We start from the raw sequence: 18,661 nt of genomic DNA on the forward strand, positions 1-18,661 counted from the left end.
AAAAAAAACTACTTTTTTTTAAGAGCTTTTCAAAATTTCTATTTGACTTGATTTTTACTCTTAAAAGATGAATAATTAAAAAAAATCAGTTCAAATAAGTACTTAATGGCCATGCTCCTTTGGAAAGGGAATATCAAAAGAATAAAGGTTGATACTTGAAGATAGTGGAAGCTGCTAAGGAGCTAAGTAGTAGTATATGGCACAAGAATAGCGCCTTTATTCTAGAATTTGCATAAAAGGATATCATAACATGCGAAGAAAGAGTATTTTAGAGTAGTTATACATGTAGCTTAAAACCCACGTGGAATGTAATTAATTTATATAGATTAGTTCCACAAAGTAACTAATTACTCTCATTAAGATATGATTAGTCGTGTTATTCAATTTTAGCCTTTGTAAGATAATCCTTAGTTTCATATTTAATTTAATTTCCCTTTATTGTTATTATTCAATTTTTTTTATTTTTATCCTATTATTTAAACATTGAAAACTTTTCCTAAATCTTTGCAATATTTTTCAATGAAATTTAAGAATAGTCTTCAATTGGTATTTTATGAAAGAGCTTTGATTTGATTTTTTTCTTGTATTTTTTTAAATTTTATGTCTTTTATTCCAATTTTTTTTGAAGTGGTTATTTTTTATTATCATTATTATCTTAAAATTTTCACCATTATTGTTATTATTTTTATTTTAATTTTAAAAAATATCACTTGAATAAAAAATTGAACTTATATTTCAAAAGAAAATGAATATCTTATTTCAAAATTAAATTTTCTCAATTTTTCAACCCTTTTCTTACAATATTAAATATTTGTCTCTCTCTAAAAAATTTATCACTTACAAATTTCTTAATATTCTATCATTCTTAAATTCCCATTTAAGCAAATAAATTTTTCACCTTTTCATTTATTACATATTCCTTTTTATTTTACATATGTTTTCAAATTATTTAAAAATAATTTTGGTTTCCAAACTTGTAAAAATAATCCACGATCCTTCTGTTTTCCTCTTCCTTTCTCTTCTATACGCACTTCCACCTGTTTAGTTTCACCAAATCAAGCTCCCTTCCTTCTCTTTTTGAAAGCCTTGAGACCCTTTGACAGAAGCAAGCAAGGCATTCACTTGGAATCTGAATTTTCGGTTTCATAGAAATTGATGAGTATGGCTTTGGAAGCTTCTCTTCACTTTTCGAATTTATGATCTGTGCTTCTTTTTTATCTCCCGATCTTTCGCATTTCTTTTAATTTACTAATTCTGGAATGTTAATTGAACTGTATTAGATGCTAGTTTTTCCTAGACTTTGTTAGATAGCTAAGATCTGAATCTGGGTCAAGTTTCAAATTCCCTTTCTTTTATTTTTATATTCTGTTGTTACCTAGAAATGGAAGAAAACTAATTTTAGCTGTATTTGAATTTTATTTCAGTTCGAGTGTAGCTACTGGGGTATTGGGTGTTGAACAAGATGGCCGATGTTGCAGCAAACAATGCAGTAGTTTTTTTCACTTTCGGCAGATTTAATTGTTAAATACTAACGGAATTTTCTTTGAGGCTTTAGGGTTTTATTGTTGTTATTAATATGTTAGTATTATAATTCTATCTTATCAATCTTTGTAGAGTCACCCAAATGAGACCCCCAAAAATGTATTTGATTTTGGAACGTTTGTTGGAGACTTGATTGTTGAGGAGGATACCAGCAGGTTCTTTATATCATTTTCGTTTCTTAGAACTCTTGAATCTGACAACAAGTGCTGACTTCTTCGTAGGGGTATTAAGGTTTGATTTTCCCTTTTTTTTTTGTTTGTAGTGATGATATATCGTTGGAGGGGCTTCAGCTAGAATTGGAAGAATGCAAAAATGATGATGTAAGTTATTTTTTATTGTTTTGGACTCTAATGATTTAGGTTATCCCTAGACCACAAATGCAATGAGTGAAAATGAAATAATTACTTGTTCAGTGGTGTACTATATTTAGCAAATTGAGTTGGTTAAGCTGCAAAGGCTTATATATGTTTTCTTCCCCCGCATGTATTATGTAGGTGGTTGCAAATATATTGTCCAAAGGTATAAAACTAAGGGAGTATACAAAGGGGGTTGAGAACAACTTACGACAAGTCGAGTTGGATTCAATTCAGGTTTGTGATCTCTTTTTAGATATATCCCCGTGTACTCTTTTTGATGCTTCTAAGCCTTTCTTTTTGTCTTGACTTGATTTACAGTTACCTTGGACAAACTAGAGCATGCTAATGCTTGGTCCACACATTAATTGCGTTTTCTATTTGTTGTTTTTGCCTTAAATCATTCTTACAGCATGTAACAAAGGAGTGGTAATTAGCACATAATGTTTCTGTCAAGGCTATTTGTGCCTTATGTTGTAAGGTTGTTATGCTGCCAAGCCGTTTGTTGAAATTTAAAAGTAATCTTGGCATACACCCTCATTTATTATCTTCAGGCATCTTATTTTGCTTCCTTTTTTTGTGGCGGACTATCATTATTGTTCCTATCATTCTTTTTGTACAAAGGCAAGGGATCATTTAATTAATTGGCGTTTCAAGTATTGAGGTGATGCAGGATTATATAAAAGAAAGTGATAATCTAGTGTCTCTCCATGATCAAATTCGTGATTGTGATAGCATCTTGTCACAAATGGAGACCCTTCTCAGTGGGTTTCAGGTATGCTAGTTCCTGAAATACAATTTAGCAATTTGATGCTTTTTCTACCATTAAAACATCTTTTTTATACATTTGCTTTTCTTAGCTTTTTTTTTTGGGGTGGGGGTCACAATTAAACAATGAAAGGTGAGGTCTGAGAGTTCTATAACTTAACAAACTTTTCATTTTCCCAGATTGATTATAAAGGGCCACTTTTAAACTCTTAAGTGTGTAACTAGGTGGCACTTCCTAGTTGTTGTATAGACGCTCAAACAGAAATAAATTACGTTTGCGTAAAATTGCAAACTGGAGAGCAATATTGATTTGATTTGATTTGATTTCCTATAGCATAGTCTTGAAATGACCTTTGAGCTTGTTCCGCCTGGCTAGTTACATTGAGGCAAATGTGAAATTCAGTTAATTTGCAACCTGAAGGCTTTTTGAATGTAGTACAATCAGGTCAAGTTGTTGTCTGAAAAATAGTCATAATGCCTTGTGCACTACAGGTTAGTTTAAGGAATCAGGCAGCAATCTAATTTTTTGGTCAGAGGGTTTGATCATGATGACCTTTCCTTGACAAGCTCTGTAGTCCTTAACTTATCATTAGGGTGAACATTTTGTTGCTTCTATTAACTCTTTGTGTGCAGAGCTGTTTTCAGCATATCTGGTCTTATACTCTGGATCCTTACATTGCTAAAACTGTTAAAGGGGTTACAGGGTAATGTTTATAAATGGTTTAATATGCAAAAGACACTCTATAAACTCTGAATAGCATCCTGATGTAAGCAGCTCCGCTATTGGAATTGCTTGCTTTCATTTCTGCAATTATTTTAAAGCATGGTATTTACATGCCCTTGATTTTTTTTCGCCTGCTAGTACTTGTGGTGATTGACTGGAAATAAGTTCAGCAAGATAAGTATACTAAGATGCATTTGAATCTTAACATAGGAGGGAAACTAAAGGGTTAATTACACATTTGATACCCAAACTATAGTGAAATTAACATTTTGGTAGGTGAAGAAAATAAATTCGCAATTAAGTACTCCAACTTTTATTCTGTTAAACATATTGCACACCTCGCTAACTCCGATAATCAAATGGGTGGCATGGAAAAAAATGGCAAATAGGAATTAGACACATGGCACACTCCTATTTGTTGTTTTTTGTCAATGTCACCTATTTGACTAACAGACAATGTCTCAGGTGCAAGCTATTTAACAGAAGCAAAGTTTGGGTACCTAATTGTGAATTTTTAAACTTTACATACCAAATCGAACATTTGATCATGTCTCGGGTACCAAACGTGTAATTAACCCCAAATTAAATGATTCTATTTTTTTAATCTTTTTGTCATGCTTAGATCTGTGTGTGCAGGATTTTTAAGGCTTATTATTGCTACTTGCTACTCAATTTTTTTATACCTCTTGCAAATCAGTTTTACTTTTTCTCAATTACATTACAAGATTTTAAAAGTTAATTTGTCTTCATAGTGGAGTTGTTTGTTGTGAATATATATTGGTATCAGAATCATTAATATGTTTTAACATTGTGCCAGGCTGAGATTGGTTCAATAAGTTCAGACATAAAAATACTCCAAGAGAAGTCTATGGATATGGGTCTAAAGCTAAAGAATCGCAAGGTATGTTTCCTTTACAGACAGTAGTTCTTTGTTTATTTGCTTGGACTTAGCTTAAATGCCTGGTTTGTTGATCTCTTGGATGAACAGTACTTGTCACCTTGTATCTTGCCTCGATTTTGAAAAGATAGAGAAAATGAACCTTTAAGAAATGATTGTATAGGTATATGTGCTTTATTCATGTTGAAGACTTGCCCTTTTTATCTTCCCTTGCTTTATTCTCTTTTTCACTCTCCTTCTTGGAGATGGGGTGCAACCTGGAGGAACTCCACATTACAAATCAAGTTCATGCAGATTAGCGCACCTCAAAATGTCTTATTAATGTTGTGTAGATTACAGACTGGGACTACAGATGCTATTATTGTTTTTGTTTCAAATAAAACAAGTTTACTACTACCATATTCAACTCGGATACTTTGCACCAGTCTGGTCCCATTAAATGCTATTCTTTTCTTTCCATTTAATTGTAGTTTTCTTAGAACGATACGATAATGCTTATTCATCGGTTGTTTTCAAATAGGTGGCAGAATCGAAGCTGGCCAAATTTGTTGAAGACATTATAGTCCCTCCAAGGATGGTTGACATAATTGTTGATGGGGAGGTATTTATGGTTTCTGTTTGCCCACCTAATTCTCATGTGAATATTGAAATTTCTTGCTTATTGTCTTTGCTCAAAAATGTCTTTGGATATTGTTCCTATGAGGCCAAAATATTGTTATGCAAATATTAGGAGTTTCATCAGTTGCCTAATCTTTTCTTAGGTGATCTTTTTGAGATTTTATGAAGGAAAATGAACTGACGAATTCTCCATATAGATTAGAGAGAGTTCTACATCTGGTGTAACTCTTTTTAAGTGTTTTCAATAAAGCAATTTATGTGTGATACTGCATACCAGGACATGTACTTAAGATGAAAAACCGGAAATTTGCACACTACGCCTCCCTCCTCCTCCTCCTCCTGTTTAAGCATTTCTCTCTCTCTCTCTCTCTCTATATATATATATATATATATATATATATATATACTATAGCACACACCTGCAGAACCCCCAAGTATTTCTTTTCCTTTGCATTTTGTGAATTAAATGAATGCATCTCATCAAGGGTGGGGGAATCACACCAACTGAGGACAAAATGGGGGAGATACGTTTAAGGTGGTTTGGACATATGAATTGAAGGCTTAGTAATCATTCTGTCAGAAGATGTGAGAAAATAAGGATGCTATGTCAAAAGGAGAAGTCCAATAAAGTCATAGGTGGAAACTATAAAATAAGAACCTTACTTTTACTGTTCTTAATTAAAACATGGTTCTAAATAGAGCACAATGGTGTAAAATGATTCATGTAGTCAATCTCACTAGTGTAAGGGCTTGTTTTGTTCTTCTTTATCTGTTTTGTGGATTAAGTACGTCTTTTTTATGCTTGTGTGGCAGGAGTAACTGTTTTGTTCTCTATGTACAATTTTTGTTTGTAGTAATTCATAACTCGGTCTTTATTGCTTGAACTTATATGCTCCTGTATGTCTTTCTGAATTCAGCTATTAGTATCCTCAAAGTTCTGGTGTATTATCCATTTTCCATTTTTGCTAATGTACTCTCAGTGGAATTTTCTTTCAGGTCAATGATGAATATATGAGAACTCTTGACATTCTAAGCAAGAAGCTGAAGTTTGTTGAAGTGGATCCAATGGTTAAAGCTTCAAAAGCGCTGAAAGATGTTCAGCCTGAGCTTGAAAAATTGATGCAGAAAGCAGTATCAAAGGTTAACTTGATTCACCTCATGCTTGGATGACATTGACTAATTACTCCTATATATATGGGTGACTTCTACCAAAATAGATCAAGTTTTGTTTTTTTTTTCATTTTAACAACCCTCTATCTGGCATCTGCATATCATTCTATATTGAGTACATTTCCTGTTTGGAATATTTTTGTGGACATTCCAGAGATGGTTTTTAGTTTACATCTCATTCTGTGTCTGGAGGTCTATGGTCAGATTTTCTAGTTGTTGCAGAACTTTATTTACTTTTTCATTGAAGCTTAAAAGCTGTCTACCAGTTCAATCGTGTTTAGCAAAGAACCGATCTCTTGTTCAAAAACTGAAACATATGGTCATTCAGTATATCTTTTTTATTAAACAACTGATTTTTTAAATATACAATTGCTAGATGTAATCTTAATTCAGCACCTACATCTTATCCTACAGATTTTAGATTTGACTTAACTCTGACCTTGTATAAGAAAACTTAGAGTTTGAATATGTCTTGCTGATATTGTCGGGAATTGGCTTTGAATTTTTAACCATGTTAAGTGCTTTTGTCCTGTTTTTGTTGAGCATAGACTAATACCTATTGTGTCTTGGAGTTCATATATATGTGTATAAATATATATATATATATATATATATTTCAAATAAAACTTGTCTTATTTTTTCTGATTAATATCGTGATGTCAATTTGAAATGGGGTTTTAGAAGATGCCAATTGATAATGTAGTACTGATCTGTTGCTTACTTTTGACTCAAATTTCACTACAAACCTTATCACTTGAGAGTTTAAAGAAATGCTCTTCATCTATGTCTATCTTCAAGTGTAAAGAAATACTCTTCATCTATCATTTTTATGTAGGTGTTTGATTTTATTGTTCAAAAGCTTCAAGCACTGAGGAAACCAAAGACAAACATCCAGATCCTTCAACAAAATGTTCTTTTAAAGTACAAGTAAGGTTCCTCTATGAATTTCTTTGGCAGCTCATTTAATGTTCCTGTTGTGTTCAACACTATGATGCTCAGATCTATTTCTGTATCTGAATTCCAAGGAACACCATGTATATTCTACAAACGTTTTAACAAATTGTATAATGGGCATCCAACTAAAAGCCAATTGCGACATACTCAACTTCTCAATATGAAGTGCCTATTGTGTGATGTGGACTTCACTTGTTGGTATGGCAAGCCTGTCACACTCCATTAACGAACAAGGCCCAGGCCTATACTGATATCATGAAAAATTCTAAAATGGGCTAATCCAGTCTAAAACCTTAGTCAATTGGTTTTAGACTGTTGATTTTAGGTTGGATGCTTAACTAGCTAAAAGTATCTTAGAGATTTATTCCTGAAATTACCATTTGACTCTTTTATTGCTCTTTCTGTCCTATTTTTTGTTTTATTGCATCAAGAAACTTCGAGTGATACATTCATGTTCTGTATACCATTCTATATTCACTTAGAACGATATATATCATGCCTATGATCTCACAAAAGCATCAATGGCATGCATCACGTATGCCTACAGTCAGTACTGATGCATCCTTGCACACCCATCAACACCCAGTTTTGTAAATGACCTATTAATATGAAGTTTTTTATGTTTATATTTATATCATTTGCATAACTTTTGGTAAGCTGATTTGGATGATATTTTTGCTGTCACTCCACATGGCTAACAATATAGTCTACTTTCATGGGCACTGAGTTTAAGCTAACACTACTTTTTAGTTAAATTGTGATTTTAGTTTGATAAGCACTACTTTTTTACTTAATATCTAATGGTTTTTTTTGACTTGATGTTGTGAGTTAGAATATGGCATATATTAGTTAATGTAAGAATAAATACTTGTCAAAATATAAGTATTTGACGAACACATGGAACAATCAGTACAAGAAAGGTGGACAGACTTAATGGCAGAGGGGTATTAATATATTTAATTTTTTATATCTTTTTTATTTGTTTTTCCGTATGTGTAAAATCATTTGCTCTTTCTTTGTCCACTTCAATTTTGTGGTTATTTTAGTACTAAATTCATCTCATGTTTACATTTTTCATGAATTGTATAAATTGCTGAGCTTATTTTTTTCATAAATTGCTTGTTTGCCATAATCTGATGGATAATAACCTGGAATTTTAGGTATGTCATTTCCTTCCTCAAAGAACATAGCAAAGAGGTGTATAGTGAAGTTCGTGCAGCATATATTGACACAATGAATAAGGTGAAGGCTTTAGAGCTTTGATTTCTATCTTTGCTTTTTCTCTCAGTGTTCCTATTTTTGTTTTTAAAAGATAAGTTTAATCAACTTAATTTATGTTTTCTTTTATTGGTAATAAAGAAGCTGTATGTAGCTCATATGGATTTGCACTATGTTTGGGAACTAGGACGGGAAGGAATGGGGTAAGAGGCGAAGAGGGGGGCTGAGGTATAGTTCCCCTTGTTTGGCTTTACTCTAAAAGGGAGAGGGAAAGGAATGGAAGGGGTTATGTTGGAAACCTTGTTTAGTTAAAGAGTGGAAAAGAATGGAAAGAATAACTGATTGTGTAAGTTTACAATTATGCCTTTTTTTAAATTAGAAAAATATGTCAAAGCAAGGGTAACTTTGTCAGCACAATACTAAAATTTTAATGTGGAAACTTTCTCCTCTCAATTTGGAGCTTCGAAAAAATGGGGTTTTGGAAGGGTACAAGGTACATGTATACCTCCAAATCCTTGTCCTCTATTAAAATGTTTTCCAATCAAGGGAGAGGCTACCACTCTGTTTGTTTCTCTTCCCACTCTTCCCTTTAAGAGTTTTATCATGCAACTCAGTTTACTTGCTAATTATGCCTTGTTCTCATGGAGAATCCTTGCTGCTACAATGCCCTATTAGGATGTAAGACGCCATTAAAAATTGTCATGTGCTCATAAATAAACCCACAACTTAGTAATAGTAACTTTGCCAGATTCCTTAATAGTCAGTACATTTGTGCTGATATGACAATTTTTAAGGATGTGTTGTGTCCTTTTTTTCTGCAGTTATAACTGATGTTGTAGAATGGGCCCATACAATGATTTCTGATTCTTATGACACTTAAAAATTTATCAGCGAAATATTTATCCTGAATTAGAGGGTGATTTGCCAAAAGATTTTTCTTGGCATTCATTGGGAGGATTTAAGACAAAATACATGTTATATTCCTAGCTAAATGTCAATTTACTGGATTTTCAATTGAGATCTTGGATACCTAAAAAGACTTCTAACCACCCTCTATTTTTCTTGCTTATCATGATAGCATATCTAACTTTTTGTCTTTGGTATTGGTTAGCAATTTTTCTTTTAAGTTCTTACATAATGCTAGTTGCTTCATACATTGGAGCTCTGGTGGCCCATCTAACTTGGAAATTGAGAGCTTAGCTTTATACCAATGTTGTGCGAATACCTATATTCTGTCGTAACTGGCTTATCATCTGGATGGTTCCCTCACTTCTTTCAATCTGGAAAGCCCTTCCTTGCAACTGGATTTTGCTGCCATAAGCACCAGTTGGAAAAGAGGAAATTTGCTGCGATAAGGCATGTTACTTGATTTCTTAGTGGTTAAAACTTTCCCATTGGGCTCTGTTGTGAACTAGGCTGCATGCTTCGTTTCCATCCTGTGTATCTGAGCTGAGGTCCTCTGGTATGGGCTAACAGGCTCTATATCAAGCTTAACTTTATTGGCTATTATCTAATGACCAAGACTAAGTGGTAAGGCTGCACTAGCTTTAGTATGTGAAATTTGGAAGGGGTAAGCTGCAATGCTTCCTTTTTGAAGTGAACTGGGTAGCTCAGCTCAAGCTTCGAATGCAGGTTTAACGACTGGAGTAGAAGAGAGTGATTTAGCTCTTCCCTCTCCCTACCGTACCTGTAAAGCCATACCTTACTTACCTTATAAGGAACTTGGAAGATCATGGTGGCGGCTGTGTTATCAAAATTTAGTTTTTAGTCAACCTACATGTGTCACATGTACTCTTTTTCTGTTATTGTTGCATGTGCATCAGATGACCGTGTTTAATAGCTTACTCAGTTTGCATGTTGTAAAAGATGAGGATGCTAATATCTGAGGTACTTCAGTACAAGTGATTTTTCATAAGGACTGAATGGTTTTGCACCTTTTACAGGTTCTAAGTGCACATTTCCGAGCTTATATTCAAGCGTTGGAGAAATTACAGTTAGATATTGCAACATCTAATGATTTGATTGGTGTGGAGACCAGAAGCACTAGTCTTTTTTCAAGAGGAAGAGAACCACTGAAAAACCGTTCTGCTGTTTTTGCATTGGGGGAGAGATTAAATGTTTTAAAGGTTCTGATAGTCAACTTGGTTATTTTTGTCATCTATTTAATAGTTTGCATTTAGTTTATTAATTAACTCCTGAATGAATAATTTTCAATTGTAAGTTTTTCAGAATCAATCACTTTTTTTTAACCCCCTTCAGGGATTCTTTTAGAAAGTTCGCATAACAGACATATCCTTTACATAAGCAATATTATGAATATAATATAAGAATTTGATTTAATATGTAATTGTTTTAGATAAAAAAAATTCTATGACAAAGTTAAATCCACTGGACACTGTAGATATAAAGTGCTTTGCACAGTTTTTTATCCCCAACTAGCTTGTTCATAACTAAAAATGACTCTTCACAATGCTTTACTATTCTATTCTTTTGTGTGACTTGCTCGCTGCATTTACATGTTTGTGAATGCATATGCTTATTAAGTTCATTGTAGTTTTTGAAATTTCACTTGGCTTGCTATCATGAATACTTTTCTTATCAATTTTACTTTCAATGGCCTGCATTGTTTGTCTTTGAATAACCAAGATGGTGTATCAAACTGGTTTAGTATAAGATTCCCTTGGAGAGCATAGAGTTTTTGTTTATGATGGATTAGTCTTATCTTGTTAATAGCTAATACTCAGTTCATTAAATTCAAGATTTAGTGCTCAAATGCTTGTGTGCTTACTCTTCCTTCCCCCATGCTGCCTCCTCTTTGTTGGATAGTTGGATGCTAGCTCATTCAAAGCTGATTCAGAAAAGTAACCTTATTTTGTTGGTGCTGATGTGGAAATATTGTAGTAACTCAGCAGATTGCCTATTTTTTCTCTCATGTAGCTAGGGAGAAGTACTCATGACCTTTTGAGTGCGCTAGGTGATTGTATTTGTTAGTAACCTAATGACAAGTTCATTAGCTTCACTCTATGAGAAAATTATGGTGAGAGGACTAGCTGAGCATTAAAAGGGTTTGGGTTTTGCACGAGAGGAAGTATTTGATGGTCTTCTTTACCTTGCTGGCTGCTTGTGTATTGTTTTCATCTAATCGATTAATTAGATGCGGTACATGGGTCATGCCCTTAGTAAACTTGTTGGTCCATGAAAAAAAAAATAGAAAACATATCTTTATCAGCTTGTTTCTTTTGCATGAGACAAAAGCTAAAAGATGCCTTTTGTATTTGAATTTGATTTTGTGAAAAATGGGCATAGGTACAAAATTATTAGAAAGATCTCATTCCAATTGGAATCACCTGGATTACATTGGTTGAACCCAACAGATTGACGCGGTAATCAATGATTTCTGGAGCGACTTTCTCTTCCTTTCTTGGTTTAGGTAGATATATGACCTGGGACGACCATCAATGTCATGGATTCTCTGAAACCTTTGGAACTTATCTTTATTCCTTCTATTATTGCCATGAGTCGCACCTCAAATAAGGTTGCCAAAATCTATATACCATTTATTCCTGTACTAATAGAATGCACCAATGGACAAATCGATAGCTGGCAGGTTTTAGATAATCATGCTATATTAGCTTTAGGCAAAATCTTCTTAATGCTACTTAGATTACTTGCTTAAATTAGTCCTGTTGGCTAAGTTTTTACCTAGCTTCTATATCTAATTAAGCTAAAAGAAATTAGGCTAAAGCTGTTGAAAATTTGAAGATACCTGCATGCCAGATGTAATAATGGTGTGGATTGTTTCTAGACTCATATGTCCTTGATTTGAGAGCTTGAGTTTGTGGCTTATATTTATTGGCTTCAGGAAATTGATTAATAGCCATGTTTATTTGGTTTTTAACTCTTGATATTCTGTTTGGATTGATTCCCTGGTTTTACATTGTTTTACAGGAAATTGATCAACCTGCACTTATTCCACATATTGCCGAAGCCAGCTCTTTAAAGTATCCATATGAGGTCCTCTTCAGGAGCTTGCACAAACTGCTAATGGATACAGCAACTTCTGAGTACCCTTTACTCCTTGCCTTTGCTTCAGACTGTCATCTAATTTAAGTCCAGAGTTATATGTGTGTTTAATGTTTTCCTTCTTTTTCTTGTTTGCATTGGGCAGGTATCTTTTTTGTGATGAGTTCTTTGGGGAGGAGTCCATATTTTATGATATTTTTGCCGGTAAAGTGCAGATTTGCTACATAATTGACTAGGATTATTGTTAGACTTTCATGGATACTTGTAATGTAGGTTTATGTTGTATGATAATCCTTCATATGAGCAGCAATTGTCAAAATGTAGGACTTTATCAGTGATCTTGAAGCTCTATGTCAGCTTATGATATTCAATAAGTAGTTGAAATTTCACACTTTAGGAAGTAAATAAGTTAATCTGTTAATGAAATTTTTAAAGGACAGAGCATCAAAGATTATTATCATATCTTCAGGATACAGAGGGAGGTGCTAATGACTACTTGTGTGCTAACATATCTTCAGGTCCATTTGCTGTCATTGATGAACACTTCAATTCTATACTTCCAAACTGTTATGATGCTATTGGCCTTATGCTTATGATACGCATAATACACCAGCACCAGGTGATTTTTCCAAGTTCTCTTATATTTATAATTCTCTTTTAGGCAATTTGTTGTTTGTTGAACTAATGATTGTATTTAAGCCTTCACACTGGTGGGTACATTAGTAGACTCCTATGCTACTTGTGTCACATTAACTTCTTGGTGGACTACACGATAAATCTTATTTATGCAAGGGATTCATGAATGTTGTGATAAACTGGGTTCTTTATGTACACATTTCCCATGGCTTTTAATGGCCGACCTTCATGTGGTGATTAGTAGATTAAAGGGAACCATGGCTTGTTAATGTCCAAAACAAAGTAAAGCCTTTACAATATGTCATTCTTTCTTCTGCTGCCACTTGTGCTCATGCATGTGATGTGCTGTACAGATGTTTTGTTGTATGAGTACTGATAGCAATGCCTTAAAATGGGGAACCTTTTTATTGTTTACATTTCTTGTCTGACCTAGGATCATCATCTTGGTATGCCTACCATTAGTGCTTTTTTCTGTGATTCAATGTTTTATGCTGCCAGAGCATATTTGGTTAAACCATTTGCAAGTGCAACTCATTTATGATTCATTCATTCAGGTTTAGGCACTCTTGATATCAAACGTCTTGGTTCTCTCTGCTGTTACCCTCCCCCTTTTATTTCTTCTTTGATTTAGGTAACCTATGGTGGTTTACAGTGTGTTGAGTGGTGTATTAGTTTCTTAGGCTCATTGACTTTGATCATTCTTAACCTGAACACATCATATATGTCAGTCGGATTTAATCTTTATGCAGTTTGTTCTCTGACCAGGCTTTACCTTGTAATTTTGTGTTTTGCAAGTAATTTCCAATTGTGACATTTTAGTTTCCTTTTGTAGCTTATCATGTCTCGGCGAAGGATTCCATGCTTGGATTCATATCTAGACAAGGTTTGTTATCTTCTGTTTATGATAAATCATTTTACATCTCTGGCATGCTTGACAGTTTGCTCAAAATTTAGCCTTTTTTTATTATTTTTTAAATTCTACTTATTTAATGTCTTGGTAGGGCTGGCAATTCGCGTTAGCATATTGTAATCATGTTGTGTAAAGGTAATGATATAACAGATAAATGGATTGACATGAACACAATATGTTTATTACACGGTTAACATGTTTAAATATAATTAACCTGTTTAGACACGACATGGTTAATTTATTTAGATACGATTAACCTTATAAACACGAATAATAAGTTATTTTATGTATTTTAAATAGTAATAATTCAATTAATGAGTTTAAATGGGTTAGATATGTGGAGTAATGTGGATTAACATGTTAATACAATTAGTTAAACGTGTATAAACATGTCATATACAGGCTAGGCATGTCAACCTGCATAAGACAAATATTTTTGTGTCATAAACGGTTTGACACGATTTTCACACAAATGTAATTATACAAGACTCAAACCCACTTAACTCTGTATCGAGTTAGCGGGTTGTGTGCAACATTTTCAAGTCTACTAGTGGCTATCCTTAAGGTGCCCTTAGTGTTCACATGGAACTTTAATATAAGTGCATATTTGTATGAATTCTTGGAGGCAATAAGCATCATGATATGGAAAGCCTGAGTTTTTTTTCCCCTTAAGGAAAAAAATTGAGGGAAAGAGGAATTAGTATGTAACTGGTGTTTATGCATAACAAACAGAAGTTTTTGTTTCTCAATGCACTATTGACTTCTGTTGTTGTGAAAATTGTGGTCGTCTTCAGCTTATGTGATGTCAAAATTTGATCGTAAAGCTAACTGTCAACTGAATCTGAACAGGTTAACATTTCTCTCTGGCCTCGTTTTAAGATGGTATTTGACATGCACCTCAGCAGTCTGCGAAATGCAAATGTGAAGCTGTTATGGGAAGATGATATTCATCCTCATTATGTCATGAGGCGTTATGCTGAATTTACAGCTTCTCTTATTCATCTCAATGTTGAATATGGAGATGGGCAGGTTAGATACAATGGAATAATTCATAAAACTGCTGCTTATGAGTCTTTTGATGATCTTAATCATCTAAAATTTTTATCCTCAAAATATGCAGCTTGAATTGAATATGGAACGATTGAGAATGGCTGTTGACGACCTCCTTATGAAGCTTGCAAAATTGTTTTCAAAACCAAAGTTACAAATTGTGTTTCTTATAAACAACTATGACATGACAATTGCAGTTCTGAAGGTAAATATTGGTACTCAGATTCTTCTGTTTTATTATACTTAATCTCTGATCTTGATATGACCTTTCTTGTCTGTCTGAAGCAATTAATCACAGTTGAAGATTAAAATTCTGGTTGAGTTCTTTTTGTTGGATGTTAATCTCTTGAAGAAGTGATTATCTGTTTGTAGTATATATCAAATAGCTGTTAGACCTTAATTGCTTTGATTTCAATCTTTTTTTGACTTTTGTTACTGGATTCTAGGAAGCTGGTCCTGAAGGCGGTAAATTTCAACTGCACTTTGAGGAGCTGCTAAAGAGTAACACAGGATTATTTGTGGTAAGGGACCAGTTTTGATGTGTAAACCACGTTGCGTCATAGTAAAACTTAGGTTGGGCAGGCAGGTGGAGTGTGTGCATATGCAATGATTAACCTCTTTACTATGTGTCAGAGCATGACCATAGTTCAAATTTTAGTTAAAACCTTGGCATACTCTTTCATTTATCAAACCGCATATACTACACCATTATTACTTGTTAGTGCAACAGATTCATTTTGCTTAAATGATCCCTCTTTTAGAAAATTTTAGTGTCCATAGTGGCATTACGTTCTTATTTGATGGTGGCCACTGTTCCCCATTTCTCGCACTGTGGTTGAAAAGAACTATTGTGGCAATATGCAGGTTTTTATTGTGTCAAACCTGCATGTTTGACGCATAAACAAACACATTTCTTTTGGTGAAGGGGCTATTGGCGATTTTGCATTGTACTTTTAAATCACTAAAAATTGCGGGATTGGTTCTAGGATACAATGTGGGATGATACGGAGAGAGCTTAACTTGGTTATGGATTTGTTTAGGTGTGGTGTTACTTCTGTTTCCTCCTTTATATTTGCAGCTTACCTACTTCATCCATTAACCATGCAGGAAGAATTGCTAGTGGAGCATTTTAGTGATTTGATAAAGTTTGTGAAGACTCGAGCCTGTAAGTATTCCAAGTTGATCTCCTTGTTACATAATCTGCCAAATGTCTTGAGATTGTAATCGAGTTAAGTTGACTTAATAAAAAGCTTCAGTTCGAGGAGAAATTAAAACTTGAGAGTAGAAGCTTAGTTTGAGCAGAATTGAGCTTTATTTTTCGAAGCATAGCACCACTCAAAAGAGTACTCAAGTTACTCAAGCTAAACTTGAGTAGGCTAGATTAAAATCAAACTAAAATTAAGCTCAAGCTTGAATATTTTCACATTAGACATAAAATATTAAGCTTGATTAGACTCGTGAATCACTCAAATTAAGTATATTATAAGACAAAAACTTTGCTCATTCAAATTAAGATTGATTAGAAGAGTCGAGCTTGAGTATTTTCCGATTCCATTCCAAATACTCATGAGTCGATTTGTCTTACTTGCACCCTCTATTATGAGGAGATATGACTCATGTGGAAGTTATTTATCAGCGGAGGATCCTAATGCTAGCTCTGAGAGGCCTATAACTGTTGCCGAAGTCGAGCCCCTTGTTAAGGATTTTGCCAGCAGATGGAAGGCTGCAATAGAACTGATGCACAAAGATGTGATAACGTCCTTTAGCAACTTTTTGTGTGGAATGGAGATCTTAAGGGCTGCATTGACTCAGCTCCTGCTTTACTATACCAGACTCTCAGATTGCATGAAGAGGATTAATGGTGGTACTGCCCTGAACAAGGATCTTGTGTCCATATCTTCAATTATGTATGAAATCAGGAAATACTCGAGGACTTTCTAATCCATTGCAATTTTCCACTTGACAAGAGGTTCTCCTATCAAGAAGTTGAGTTGGAACTGTTGTTGCACATTCTCGGTATAGTTTTTTTTTTCTTTTTCTTAAAGGCACATTCCCAGTATAGTTGTATAAATTAAAATCCATTTTTGATTTTTTCTTTTGTCATCTTTTTGCTACTAGTTATTTAATGAACAATTTCTTGGATCTGGGCCAATTTTGATGAAGTTGAAAGATGAAAATTAATGTTATTTTGGATCTTGAACTTGTACTTGTACTTTGATGCAAGTATTATTATTATTATTTTGCTTGCATGTTGTTTCAAGACAAAATTTGATTAAAATAATTTTTAGTTTTTGAAAATATTTATAATTTTTGCGCATATTTTATTATCAGGCCTTAGGTGCTCATTTTAGATCATAAATAGCTTTCTTGAGTCTGCAAGCATAATCTGGTTTAGACTTGTCATAGAGTACTACTGGAGGCTTCTTCATAGATAAAAACTTCAATCGAAAGACCACCCTTAAAATGATTGTTGGCATCTAACTGATGAAGGTTACAGGTTTATTGTTGTCAACTATTAGAAATTGTCAAGTCTAACCTTAAAGTTACAGTATTACCTACAGGTCTAAATGTTTCATGAAAGTCGAATTCAGATCTCTAAGTAAAGTCTTTGGTCAGTAATCTAGCTTTGTACCTAAAACCAGTGCCACCAGAGGGGTGATGAACCAATTTCGAGGTTTGATTCTATGTTTAAGTAGAAAACTTATCAACTATTGCTTATTTCCAGTGAGGTTGTTGAACAGCTTGTGTTGCACAGTTAGGTTCAATGGACTCAAGTAATGGATGTTTGGTTACCCTATAAATTTGCTTTGGTTTAAAAATATTGTTTTGTGATCTTGTAACCATGGGATTTTTCTGAATGTAGAATAGAAGTTGAAACAAGGGCACCTGCAAAGTATTGGAGAGGTACAGAACAGGACTAGGTGTAGGTGTTTGAGGTAAAGTTGGAAAATGTGATAGACCAACTGTATATAGAACAAGAACTACTGAGTCAAGCTAGATTCCAATGAGAATAACTGGGCATCAGAGAGCTTAGGACTAGATAAAGGCATGTCAGCAAAAGGAACCTTAAATTCATTAAACATAACATGCCTAGGCACATAAATTCTATTTGTTAATGCAAAAAACCAGTAAGAAATTGGCATGGAAGCTTGATGCAAAAGGGTTAAACTAGTCAACAATGCTTCTATGTTTGCGTTCAATAATTGCATTATGTTAAGGAGTATGAGGTGATGTGTGAAGATGTTATATGCCAAATGAGTTGTAGAAGATTCTTACTTTTCAAACTCACTACCACAATCAAAATAAATGGGGACAGTTGAAGTTTTGAAGTAGTTTTCAACTAAAGCTTTAAATTTTAGAAGCAAAGAATAAGCATCAGTCTTACTGTTGTTTGGATAAACCAAGATATATTTGGTAAATAATCAATGACTGAGACATAGTAATTGTAACCATCAACAAAAAAATTCGTGCAAGACCCCAGAGATCAATGTAAATCATATCTAAAGATCTTCTACTTAACCAAAGAAGTAGAAATGATAGCCCATGGCTTTTGTTGCAACAACAAGCATTAAAGTAATTTACTTAGTTGAAGAACAAGGTAGTCGGAAATTTTTAAGAACAAACTGATGTTTGAAATGAGAGATTTCCAGGTCTTTGATGCTAGGTAGAGAGTTGGTCTTAAGTCCAATTATAGCTAAAAAAAAAACATGAGAGAGAAAGAGACTGAGAGGATTAGAGAGAGAAGTAGAGTGAGAGTGAGGAGTGCGAAAGATTGGTGGGGTCCCTACTAAGGTTGA

General features: G+C 33.9%; 1 protein-coding gene across 3 annotated transcripts; it reads left to right on the top strand.

Moving 5' to 3' along the window:
* LOC18592998 (vacuolar protein sorting-associated protein 52 A) lies at positions 954-17,060 on the top strand. 3 transcript variants are annotated; one of them, XM_018125554.1, is made up of 21 exons: positions 954-1,159; positions 1,425-1,489; positions 1,615-1,697; positions 1,805-1,862; positions 2,037-2,132; positions 2,569-2,670; positions 4,205-4,288; positions 4,806-4,886; positions 5,900-6,043; positions 6,909-7,000; positions 8,188-8,269; positions 10,189-10,371; positions 12,194-12,309; positions 12,414-12,472; positions 12,787-12,887; positions 13,737-13,787; positions 14,664-14,843; positions 14,935-15,069; positions 15,311-15,385; positions 15,972-16,029; positions 16,501-17,060. In XM_018125554.1, exons 2-21 carry the CDS (start codon positions 1,463-1,465, stop codon positions 16,803-16,805), a joined length of 2,112 nt encoding a protein of 703 aa, XP_017981043.1. In that variant the 5' UTR covers positions 954-1,159; positions 1,425-1,462; the 3' UTR covers positions 16,806-17,060. The 3 variants fall into 3 exon arrangements, with proteins under 3 accessions (XP_017981043.1, XP_007020060.2, XP_017981044.1); XM_007019998.2 differs by lacking the exon at positions 2,569-2,670 and having other exon boundaries at positions 955-1,159; XM_018125555.1 differs by lacking the exons at positions 954-1,159; positions 1,425-1,489; positions 1,615-1,697; positions 1,805-1,862 and having other exon boundaries at positions 2,217-2,670.

This window comes from Theobroma cacao, chromosome 8, assembly GCF_000208745.1.
Source record: "Theobroma cacao cultivar B97-61/B2 chromosome 8, Criollo_cocoa_genome_V2, whole genome shotgun sequence".
In the NCBI taxonomy this organism is placed as follows: domain Eukaryota; kingdom Viridiplantae; phylum Streptophyta; class Magnoliopsida; order Malvales; family Malvaceae; genus Theobroma; species Theobroma cacao.

Bases quoted from the DNA above. Each gene is read 5' to 3' on its own strand.
- LOC18592998 (XM_018125554.1), top strand. From the start codon at position 1,463: ATGGCCGATGTTGCAGCAAACAATGCA. The intron at 6,044-6,908 runs GTTAACTTGATT...ATTTTTATGTAG, and splicing joins TGCAGAAAGCAGTATCAAAG to GTGTTTGATTTTATTGTTCA. The intron at 10,372-12,193 runs GTTCTGATAGTC...ATTGTTTTACAG, and splicing joins AGAGATTAAATGTTTTAAAG to GAAATTGATCAACCTGCACT.